The sequence below is a fragment of the Pogona vitticeps genome, chromosome 2, assembly GCF_051106095.1.
Source record: "Pogona vitticeps strain Pit_001003342236 chromosome 2, PviZW2.1, whole genome shotgun sequence".
Lineage (NCBI taxonomy): Eukaryota > Metazoa > Chordata > Lepidosauria > Squamata > Agamidae > Pogona > Pogona vitticeps.
Genome location: NC_135784.1, coordinates 40,754,661 through 40,766,825, shown reverse-complemented (window position 1 = coordinate 40,766,825; position 12,165 = coordinate 40,754,661). Strand labels below are relative to the sequence as shown.

General features: G+C 43.9%; 1 protein-coding gene across 1 annotated transcript in view; it reads left to right on the top strand.

The window, feature by feature from the left end:
* Nucleotides 1–1,509: 1,509 nt before the first annotated feature.
* The window catches only part of PRICKLE2 (prickle planar cell polarity protein 2), a 311,871-nt gene continuing 301,215 nt past the window's right edge, over nucleotides 1,510–12,165 (top strand). The window contains exons 1-2 of the mRNA XM_020805131.3: nucleotides 1,510–1,650; nucleotides 2,396–2,481. Of these exons, the coding sequence (XP_020660790.2) occupies nucleotides 1,609–1,650; nucleotides 2,396–2,481 (128 nt within the window). The 5' untranslated portion in view covers nucleotides 1,510–1,608. The remainder of the gene's footprint in view (nucleotides 1,651–2,395; nucleotides 2,482–12,165) is intronic.

The following is a 12,165-nucleotide window of genomic DNA, read 5'->3' as shown; positions in this document are numbered from 1 at the left end:
GCAATGAGGAACAAAGGCCCCAAGCTGGCCTGGTAAAGGTCAGAGAAAGAGCCTCGATCCACTTGTTATATTTTATTATTTATTCTTCTGCCTTGAGGCTCTTTTTTGGCCTGAAAGAGTGGAGAGAAAAATCAGACCATTAATCAGGTTCATAATTTTAGGTGGAGACAAAGGAGTCAAGTGGCAAGGGAGTGGTCAAGTAAGAGTCCATAAGTGGGGTAGAGGTGGCGAAGAAGGTGGCAAGTGGGAAGGTGAATGGAGAGGAAGAAATGGGGTGCTTGGTGAGGGGTGGTGGCAAATTCCTATGAATGACAACATTCAGGGGTAGTCCTGCTCATGAGGGACATAAGCATGTTCATACATGTATGTACATGTGAGGAGAAAGATTTGAAGTGGGGCTGAAAAAGTTGTTGGTCCTCCTGATAGATACCTCCATGGTTTAGGCATCTGGCCACAGAGCCAGAGGTTGGGAGTTCAGTTCCCCCACTGTGCCTCTTTGACAGCGGTGGATTCGATGATCCATTGGGTCTCTTCCAGCTCTTCAGTTCTAAGATTTTACAATATGTCTTAGAACTACAACTCCCACCATCCCCAGCGAATATGGAGCAGTGGGTTACAAGGGCACTAGGCAGAGGAAGTGGAGCTCAGTGGCTTCAGATAATGGGATGCAATGGCCCTGGAGATCCTCTCAAACCAAGGGACCATTGTTGTTGCTATGTGACCTTAAGCCTCCTCTGATTTTACATTGACTCTATAAATTAGTGGCCTCCAAGATGCCTTATCCTCTACATCCTGCTCAGCACTTCCAAGGCAGTGGCTTCTTTTATTGAGTCAATCGATTATATGTTCTGTCATCTCATATTCGGTCTTTCTCGTCTCCTGTTGCCTTCAGCTTCTGCCAACTTCATTATCTTTTCCAGTGAGTCTTGTCTGCCCGTGAGATGCTCCAAGCCTGAAAGGGAGGCGAGAAGTGTGTGGAAACATAGGGGGGGGGGGAAGAGGGAGAGAGAGGCGCTGCGTGTGGCGGTTCCAGGTCCACTTAAGTGACAAATCTTGAAGTGAAGGGGCCTTATCACCCTGGAGTGGGAACGGGGAGGCACGACAGCCGGCTGGAGTGACGGAAACGCGGCAGTCGGGCACGGGCACGTCAAGGCGCCAGGGCACACTGAGGAGGAGGAGGCGGCGGCGGTGTGCTTCCAGCTCCCCACGGGGCGCAGGACACACGTGAGGCGCAGTAGCAGTGAGGGCGAGGAGCCCAGTCGGGGTCGAGGAGGCGGCAGGCAGGGCTGGGAGAGGAGGGAACAGCCCGCCCAAGGGGGCCGAGCGGGGAGCATAAGCGGAGCTCTTGCCGAGCCCGCCTCAGCTGTGGAGCGCGGCGGTCTCTGGCTCTCTCGCTCGCGCGCCTTGCGCCGAGGTGCCGCTCCGTCCTACGGGGTCCCCCTTGGCGGCTTTTACGCGCCCTGGCGGCGGCGGCATCAGTGAGGGGGCCGGGTCGAGAGAGCTGCCGGCCGGCCAGCCAGCCAGCCACCTTAGCTAGCTAGGCGGCCCCCAGCCTGCCAGTCCGCCCGCTTGCTAGTCTGCCTTTGGTCTCGGTGGGCAGACGCTGCCATGTTCAGCCGGAGCGCTCGGAAGCGCCTCTCCAGCCCGTCGGTGAGTGAGCTTGACCCCTCCTCGTCGTCGGGCGAGAAGCCCTCCTGGCCGCGCTGGGGGGGGGGGGACGACGTTAAGGTCTTGGGGGAGGAAGGAGGAGGCCGGACTCTACCGGTCCCCGAAGGCGGTGCGGGCAAGCGGGGAGGCGGTCGGACCCCCGGCTGAAAGGCTGTGCGGGGATGCCTGCCTGCCTGCCTGCCTTCAATAGCGGCACAGCCCTCGCGCGCCCTGCGTGGAACCCCCTCCCAAAATTTATTTCAACAACCAAGGCTTGTATCTGACCATTGGCGCAAACTGACCCCCTGCCCCACCTTTCGGAGTCATGCAGTGGCAAGGGGTGGGTGAGGTGGGGTGGGGGGAAGCGCCTCGGCTTGCAGATCCCTTTGTCCAAACCGAAAGGAGACTCGTGCCCTCTTCTCTTCGGATGGACACCTTCAAGCGTTAAGGGTCTCCCTCGTTTTCCTCCTTCTATCACTAATTCTGAATACATAATAAAGCGATTTGCTCTGTCTATCTGTGTGTCTGTCTATCCGTTTATCTATCTGTAAATAGATCGATTTATATCTACTTATTTATAAATTTAGCACATGGCAATTATTGTATCTTAAACCTGTGGTCCAGATTTTATCAATGGGCAGGCATCAGCGGCTTTGCCTTTCCCAGGGCTGGGTTTCATTCTGGCAGAAGAAGAGAAAGCACCCTGTTTGTTATTCATTAGATTTCTCGTTTCTTTCTTTCAATGAAGTTGACTGCCTTGGGAGAGCTGGAAAGAGAGAAGCCGTGCAACACCTGTGGTGACCATTGTCCAGGCTTTGCGCTTCATAAATGGAGGTAAGGAGATGAACGTTCGACACCCACCCAACCCTCAAGGGGTTGGAAAAACAGTGGAAAGCACGGAGCAAACAGAGTGAGAAGCATAAGCTGTGGGTGCATATCTAGCATGACCTGACCCCCTGCCCTCTTACAGTGCTGCTCTGCTAGTTTGTTAAGAGTTATTTCCTGCCGGTGACCACCCAACTGCATCCTAATTTACCTTTCCACGCTTTTTTCCCCCTCACTCCTTCCCTACGGTATCTCTGTTCCAGGTTTCAAAATGATTCTACAGAATCTCTCTTTTTCTTGCTTCAAGTTTGACTTGACAATGTTCAGTGGCATTTCTTTGCATGTTTAGTTTGTGATGGAGGTCCACTGACCATCTGTGGGACTTGATCGACCAATCCCTTTGATTCTATCTATGATGTATAGTGCATATATTTCTTATATTGTATTCCTTACTCTCTCACACCAGCAATGTTCTCTTCTTCCGAAACTTAATAACCAGCTCAGAAAGGGACCATGAACTACAAATAAGCCAAAATCATTAATACTGAGATCAGGAACAGATTGAGATTAAAATCAGCTCCTGAAATATCTTGTCATATAGTTTTGGGGGGATTTTCTTTACCTGCATGAATTAGAGCATCCACCTACCAGCATCAGATTCCCCCAAATGCCTGCCATGAAAATGTATAATGGTGACATATGCTTAAAAACTTTCTGAGTGGCAAGCAAAATTGAGTTATGTGCTCTCTGGCATGAAATTGGGTTGAACTGCTAACCCATTGTCCATAAGAATACCATCTCAGCCCACTGCTGTTAGGAAAGGCAGGCCATTACTTTTCCTAGGGGAGTGTACACTCCCATCTATTTAAAGCAGGTTCGGAGAAAGCAAGGATGGTGGCAAGTCTGTGGGTCCAAGTCCTAAGTCCGAGCCCAAGTCTTTGGTTCCAAGTCTCAAACTCCAAGTCTGGGTCTCTATTAAGCTTTTCTTCCTAGAAAAAAGTAAGGAGGGCTGTGTGGGTTCCAGGTTGAACCCAAATCATTGGGGAAAAAAACCTGAGTTGAATCTGAAGTGTGTCTCACAACTGGAGTCCCCATTCCTGGGAGAAAGTTACTATGGAAAGGGACTTCAGCCCCCATCCTAGCTGGAGGTGTCTAGGTGTTGTACTCCCAAAATGGAACTTCTCCAAATGTTGACTCTTCAATTGGCCCATGTTTCCCTTTTCCTCCCTTATCTGCTTTCATCAAACATAATAAGCAGCAGCTTTTGGATTCTCTCTTAGACCTACTCCAAGTCTATTATTATTTTTGAGACATTCACGTAATCCAAGCTACATTTTTAGGTGTTCTCTTTCAAAATCCTAGATATGTGCTTGACAAACATAAGGCATGATTGTCACAAATGTGTACAGCACTCAGGAATGTGAATCAGGAAGCCATCACTAGATTTTGAGTGCTATTTCCTTGAGAAGGACAATTTCTGCCTCTACACAATGTGTGAAATGCACAAATGTTGCTCTTTGAAGTATCTGAACAAGATGATCCAAACCTGCAGTTTTTGTGTGAAGAAGGGAAGGAAAGATTATATATAGGTATAGGTATATATAGGTACCTATATATAGGTAGTTGCATGTAAAGCTAAACTGAACAGAGTGGGACTTATTTCTGAGTAGTTAAAGATAATTTGATGTTCAAAGACTGAACATTGTTGCATTAGAGTTTTCCTGTACATCATTTTCTTGATTCTGGCTCAGTTCCCCGCCCCCCGTTCCCCCACCCCCTCAATCTTTTCTTCTTTTTCCCCCTGTGGCTCAGAGTTTGGAAGAATCACTTTGAGGACTACAGTTTATAGAGTCACCTCCAACTTATGGCAGCCCTATGAATGACTAACAGCCTATCACTATCACTATCACTAACAGCCCTGCTCAGCTCTTGCAAACTCAAGCCTATGGCTTCCCTTATGTAGTCAATCCATCTCATATTTGAACTTTTTTCCTGCAGCCTTCAACTTCTCCTTATTGTCTTCCCAGCAAGTCTGGTGTTCCCAGTTGACTGTCTCCCTTCCTTCCTTCTCTCTTGAACCTTCAGTTCCCTGATTTACGTTTAGCAGGTGCTGGCACAGCTCATCCCATGTGTATTTGCATGTGCTTCTCCTGGCAATTTTTTTGGTGATGAATTTACTTCAACTTGGAGTGGGCATAAGGTGAGGGTGGATTGCAGCTCCATTGCATAGCCTGCTTTGCCATTCATCATGGGTTGTGTATGTGTGCACTTGCAGTGGCTGAAACAGAACATTCTCTGCCTCCTTCCTGGCTCTTGGCCCCTTGTATGACAAGGCTCCATTATGTGTGATGACACTGAGAGTCCAGGTGGGGGATCATAGGGAGACAAGCTACTATGCATCAGCCTACTATGCATCTTCCCTTCTTCCCTCTCTGTCTGCCTCCAGAGCTTCTCTTTCCTTCAGTTCAATCTCAGTACAAACTGTGATGACTCTGAATCTATAAAATACTGTAACCATTCCTGATTTGCTATGTTAAAAACCTGCAGTTCTGTACTTAAATTTCCAGAATGGAGAACTCCAAAAACTTGCAAAAGTTACTTTTTGGGGCTACAGCTCTCAGAACCCTCTTCCACCAGCTTTTGGGAGGCGTTGAATTTTGGAATCGATTGTCAAAAAAGCTTTTGTACAAAGAACATAAATGACTAAAGCATAACTTTACCCATTTAAAACTCAAATTCTAGACACCTTTAATCAGTAGACTATTAAAATATTTAAAGGCGAACTTTCAGGTCCTACAGGGCACTTCATCAGGCAAGGCTTTGCAGAGCTAGGATTATGACTAGATTAGGCATCCTTCAGTCTCGCAAGACTATGGTAATGTGCTCTGTATGGAGGACTTGGAACAGCGTCTAGTGTGGCTGAAAAGGCCAATTCAAGAGTGACAATCCCTTCCACACTGAAGACAAATACAATCTGTTCCCTGTCCAGCTCCCTGCTTTTGTTGCTTTCGTGACTGCCCTTTTGCCTCAGCCTGCTGGACAAGGGTCTCTTCAAATTGGGAGAGGCCATGATGCAACACCTGCCTCCAGACTGAACGCTCAGATGTCAGGGTTTCCCATCTGTTGAGGTCCATTCCTAAGGCTTTCAGATCCCGCTTGCAGATTATGAAGGGGACAGTAAAATAGAAAATTCCCAAAATCTTCTTGGTTTGATGTTGAAACTGAAGGATCTGTAGTTAATGTTCCAAGATGGAGATTTGCCGACTTGAAGAATTACATGCTCCTTGGGTGATAAAGGACGGTGGGAATTGTTGTCAACACAAATAACTTTCCCAGACTTGGTTCTACATGTTAGGCATAACTGTTTTCACTGAGGAAGGAAGCTTGCATATACAGTAGTGCCTCGCTTAATGATGTTAATTCGTTCCATCAAAATCGCTGTAGAGCGAAAACGTCGTAAAGCGAAAATAAAAAACCCATTGAAACGCATTAAAACCCGGTTAATGCGTTCCAGTGGGCTAAAAACTCACTGTCCAGTGAAGATCCTCCATATGGCGGCCATTTTCGGTGCCTGTATTATGAGGAATCCATCCCTAAGCACAGCGGGGAGCCATTTTGAGCACCCAGCAGCCATTTTGAAAACCCAACGATCAGCTGTTTTAATCGTCATAAAGCGAAGAATCGGTTCCCGAAGCAGGGAACTGATCTTCGCAAAGTGAAAAAAAAAACCCATTTAGACCATCGTTTTGCGATTCTGTTGTTTAGTGCAGCAAATCACACTGATACAGTGGTGCCTCTCTTAACGGGTGCTCCGTTTAGCGACGAAACCGCATAGCGACAAAGATTTTGCGATTGCAAAAGCATTCACATTGCAATGTTTTAAATGGTTTTTTTCACTTTGCAATGATCGGTTCCCTGTTTTGCTTACCGATCATCGCAAAGCGATGATTGTTTAACAGCTGATCGGTGGTTCCAAAATGGCCGCCAGGCAAAAAAAATGGCCGCCCGCTGTTTTTAGGGACAGATTCCTCACTTAAGAGGCAGTGAAAATGGCCGCCGTATGGAGCATCTTCGCTTTAAGGTGAGTTTTAAGCCCATAGGCATGCATTAAACAGGTTTTAATGCGTTTCTATGGGCTTTTTAAAATCACATAGCGACGAAATTGCTTAGCAGCAAATTTTGCTGCGCGGATTAACGTCACTATGTGAGGCACCACTGTACACTGAATCGATGGTGACTTTGTGAGTTAATTCCTCTGCTTGTTCCAGTGCTTTAAACGAGCCTACTCTAACTGTGACCTGCTTTAGCATTGTAAATTGCAATTAGAGTAGGCCCATTTGAAGTAATGGAACTAAAAAAGGAGTTGACTCATTAAATCTCCATAGATTCAGTGGACCTACTCTAGTGTGATTTACTATACTAAGCAACAGGATTTTGACCATAGACTTCCATAGGATTCAATACCATGTGGCTATATTCCCCAGAAATGACATCAATATGCCTTCATGCATATATTATGCTTTTAATGTAATTTTTCTTATCTGTTATAAGGTCCTGACAACACAAAGGCATAATATATGAATCAGCCCTTTTTATGTTATATGACAAAAGCTACAGAATCTTTTATGCTATGTGAAAATGCTTGATAAAACTAAAATGCTTCATAAAGCTAAAAGAAAACAATGGCTTTCAAGGGAATATACAGCTTAAGGAAACAAGACTACATCAATTATCCACTGGGGTTCTTAAGTCTTTTTCCCCATAATCTTTTAACTGTACAGTTTTGCTGCTAAATGTAAATTGGTCTTGGGGTTTCAGATATGAGTATTTACAAGATACCTTGGGGAGATGAGAATTTCTAAGCCTACCATACACTGAAGAAGCAAATCACCCCAACTGCTGATGCAAGCATTGTCCATTTATTATCATCATGCAGAACCTTATGTTTCCTAATTAGCTGTGATTCCGTTTTAGGCATGATCTGCACAGCCAATTTATTAACCCAGCAAAATTTGCTTTGGGTAAAAGATCAAAGGGGGCACTTAAAAGTCTTTTCCAGAAGCTGCTTTGACTGATGATTAAAATGTGTTCCTGGTTCCACACTGGCTTGCCTTTGCTGTTGCATTCCCCCCCCCCCACTATGGGATGTATGTCTTCAAGAAAGAGATGGGAAAAATATGATATGACTTTATTCAGAAACATGAAATTTGCATATTATAATTATCATCATCATCATCATTAAAAAGGGTGTATTTTGAGCTGATTTTTTAATATTAAATTTTTGCATAAGTTATGCAACAGGATTTCAGCTGGCGTCATCGCGGTGACTCCATGTTGAAACTATGACATTTTGATTTTGTTTGTTTTATACATGGATAACAAAATCAAACAGGAAACAAATCACATTTAGATCATTGTCAGAATCAATTCCTAATGGATGTAATGGTTATAGTTATGTGAAAAAATAAATATGCCATATACCGTTTGATGAATGTGGGTTGTTTTCTTTATTGTTTCTGCATCAGGGGCCACAACAGAAAGCAGGGTTGGCTTGCATCCTAATAATAATGGTGTGCCATTACATCTGAGTTATGACAACCTCTTTGAGGGTTTTCTAGGTAGGAAAACTCAGACGTGGTTTACCATTCACTTCTTCTGGGGGCATCCTGAGTCTCTGCAGTTCTCCCAGGGCCACACAATCTAGCTGTTCTCCGTGAAAGCATAGAATCAAACTGAACCCCTAAACTGTGCCTCTGCAACCAGATATCTCACTCACCTGACGTGCATCTTACCTAGGCCCAAATGTAGATCCTTGGGGCCCTCAGCACTCCCACTCCCTTAAATTTAAAAAAATCCTTTGAAAAAATTGAGGCTCAAAAAGTCTGCTTGTGGCCTCAAAAGAGTGTGGGAGCAATTTTCTAGAGATTGCTCAACACTGCTTGACAGTTACTTGGTTTTTGAATCAGTATGATTACATGGAGTCTCCATACTAGTTCCAAATTTGTCCTTGTCTGTTGCACACTGTTGAAAAATACATCAAACTGTCTTATGCTATGTCTTCATTTAGCCCAGAACTGTCTACTAGGTGGCTTCCAAAGTCTCAGGCAGAGCTGTTGTCTAGTTTTGATGCCTGAGGTGGTTTCCCCTGAAGATCCTATTAACTGAAGCTGAGGGACATTGTTTATGCAAAGCAGATTAGATAGAAGTGGGAAAATCTGCTTGGTTCATCTTTCTCCCACAGTGAAATTTTCCAAATCTCAATTTTCTTTCTCAAATGTGATGATATTTAGAAATATATACATATTTGGGAAAATTGTTCAAAAACAAAACAAACCAAAGTTCTATTAAATTAAACTGTACAGCCGTCATTAATTCAAAGATAGCCATACAATGGCAAAAGCTGAGGAGCATCTTTATAAACGAGAGAGTGAAATGACAACTTTAACTCAACACTAACATGATTGAATACACAGGGACAGTGGTGGGCCCATATTTTTGGGCTCCTGAAGCTTGAACTGTTATGGGAGCCCCTTCACAACCAGCCATGAGATCTGGGTAATCACTCTTATCTTCTTCAATGGGGTTGTTTCATTATTTTGTATTGAATTACACTATATTATTAAGATTATTTTTTAAAAAAACTTCTCATACAATTGACTCTAAATTTTTCAGCAGTGTGGACTAAAATTGCTTCTGGATCCCCTCCAGAATTACGGGTCCTGAATAGAGGTGGGCACAGACCTGAAATATGATGGTTTGTGATTGGCCACCAACCATGAACCAACCCCCAAACCAAACTGTGTTCAGTTTTTGGTTCATTCCCAGTAGGGGGGAACTTACCTTCTCCAGATGTGCCGCCACTGTGCTGCTGCACATGCACAGAGACAGCATGCATGGTTCCTGGAAGGGAAGCCAGACTGGCTGTCTCTGAAGATGGCAGCATCAGAGAAGAAAAAGGAGGATGAGGAGACAGGACCAGGTAGGGAGGTAATGGGGGTAGCAGGAAGAGGGTGGAGCCACCCCTTTTGCCGAAACGAAGCACCAGACAGAAAAAAAAGTTCAGCGCTTCATTTTGTTTCAGTAAAATGGAGTGCACGAACTAAACCACAAACCAACCTGGTTGTCTTTTTTTCCTCCAGTTCATAGTTTGGTTTGAGCCCATCTCTAGCCCTGAAGTTCATAGGCTTCATAAGTTTCATAATAGCTGCACGGGGATTCCAACTCAGCTGTTCAGTAGTTAAACTCACAAAGTCTTGGGTCTGGATGAACACATTTGGTTTGTCCCATTTAAAAAAAAACAAATCCCAGGTTTGTTCTCTCCCATTTGCAAAGAAAAAAAAGTTATGTCAAGAATTAAGTGAAACATATTCTCCTTATCTCTAAAACAGATGTTGCTGAACAATCAGCTGGGATGGTTTTACTAAACCCCAGATTGCTATTTGCACTAGTTTAGTGAGCGCATGATGAGGATTGCTTAGATTTCTGCTTGGCTTGTTGGTGTTTGGAGAAGTTGAAAAGAAGTAGAGGAAGAAAAGATCATCTGGAAGTACTCCAGGTTTTTCATTCTGTATTGCCAAGTTTCTCATTCTGTGCAGCTAATAATAATTTTGAAAGTACTTAACACTCTGGCCTGCAAATCTGGAGATGTTCCTGATTTTTCAGTATGTTGAGATTGTTCCTCTTCAGTATGTTTCAGGATATTTGAATACATGCCTGCAGTGTGGTAGTTCAGCCATCCTGCTGAGATTTTGGGTCATCCTGTGTCATCACAGTATCTTCTTAAATGCCTATGATTTATTTCTTTTGAAAAATATATGAAGACAAAATGAGATCTGTAAAGTGTAGAAAAGTTAATCTGTTCACATGTTCTAGGTGGCAAAGAGATGTGACATCTTTACACATTTTTGCATTTGTAAGCTGATCAGAATTTCTGGGCTACTCTGAATGAGCTTGCACTTTGTGCATGGAAGTGAAATCCTGCTAACTCCTCAGGAGTCCAATTGCTGTTTTCTAATCAGATCTGCCTTGCATTAAACTGCCTGCTGCTAGTTAGCAAGCTTGGGGCCTTCAGTAAAGCTGTCATTGAAGTTGGGTGACTGAGTGGCTATTAGGAGTGCCTTTTGCATAATGCCCTCCTCTCCACAGAAAAAGGTAGCCTAAGGAGAAGGGAATTTACAGCCTGTCCCTAATGCAATTAGGAAAACATCTAAACCTTTAAAGGAAGCAAATGATTGTTCTCTTAGAAGGATGAAGCAAGCTGTATTTGCTATGTTGAATTCCTTTTGATTGTTTTTTAAATGCCTTTTCTAATGGAGGTTGTTCAGAGTTCCATGTACAGCCATTTGAAGTGCAAACTGCAAATATTTTAGAGAATTAACCACCTTGTGTGGTATTCTCTGATCAGTCATCACACTTTGACATCACAGTCCTCACAGTAAACATCTGCACTGCTGTTCTTTAACTGGAAAGTGGTTTCCTTTTTTTAGGAGTGTGTTGGGTTGACAGTGAAGAAGACCTTTGAGTAACATGTACCAAAAAAGAAGACACACAGCATGCTTTCTATTGCCTAAGTCCATGTCCCTCCCATGTGTACCTTTTGCTGGGAGACTTCTGTGAATGTCTGACATCCCATTTTCAACTCACCTGCATGGTTAAGAGTCTCTCTCTCTGTCTGTCTGTCTGTCTCTCTCTCTCTCTCAGCACTGCACATTGTCTTCTGTTAGCATAACAGAGGGATGGCCAGGCATAGGTGGATCCGAGGGCCAATTTTGCTTCCTTTCCCCCCTCCATCCCAGAATCCCCCAAAAGCTTAAAATGTAATTTCTCCATCCTTTCCCCCCCAAACTGGAAAAAACTGGAAGTTCATTTCTCATTTAAAAATAATTAGCAGGCCACCACCCCCTAAACTCCCCTGGAACACAAGACCTTGATTTAGAGGAGAATTTCCATTCCGGGAGGATTTCTGGGTTGGTGATTTTCCATGGAAGTGGAGCAGGGCCTTGAAAGCACAAAAACCAAACACAAAACAAAACAAAACAAAACAACAAAAAAAAAACCCAATCAGAGGGCTATGGGAGGCCCACAAGCCATATAATTCTCTCATCTCCCCTAAGAGATATGGTTCTTGCTTCTGAAATGTCTTTAAAGAACACAGTCGGGACAAATCAGTTCAGAGAATGTTAAACACATGACTGTGTTTTTAAAGCTTTTAAATGTTTGGATTTTTAGTATCTTTATACATTTAATTCTTTTCTAAGTTTGGAAGTTCCTGGTGATTTTTAAACCTCATCTGTTTTAATTCTTTTGTAAGCTGCCTTAGATCCCCTCACGAGGAGAAAGGCAGCTTAGAAATGAAAGATCCAAATAGACACAATTACAGGAGTGCTGAACGACACTAGCATTCTTCACACTGTTTTGCTATGTTCCGATGCTTTTCCTTTTGTGCTTTACATTAATAAGGGACATTTCAGCTCTTTTAATAGCCTTTACACCTGAAGGACACGTAGTGTCTTTTTTGGAACTGGAGGCTGCAATTACAGAGTGTTCTTTTCAGCATGGCATCATCCATCGCTTGTGCAAAATCTGGTAAAAGTCTTCAAAGGGCACTAAGCCCCCCTTCCCCATCCGCCCCACTCTCCCTCCTGCTTAATAATTGCTTGAAACAGCAAAGTATGAATCACAGTGAGTGATGGA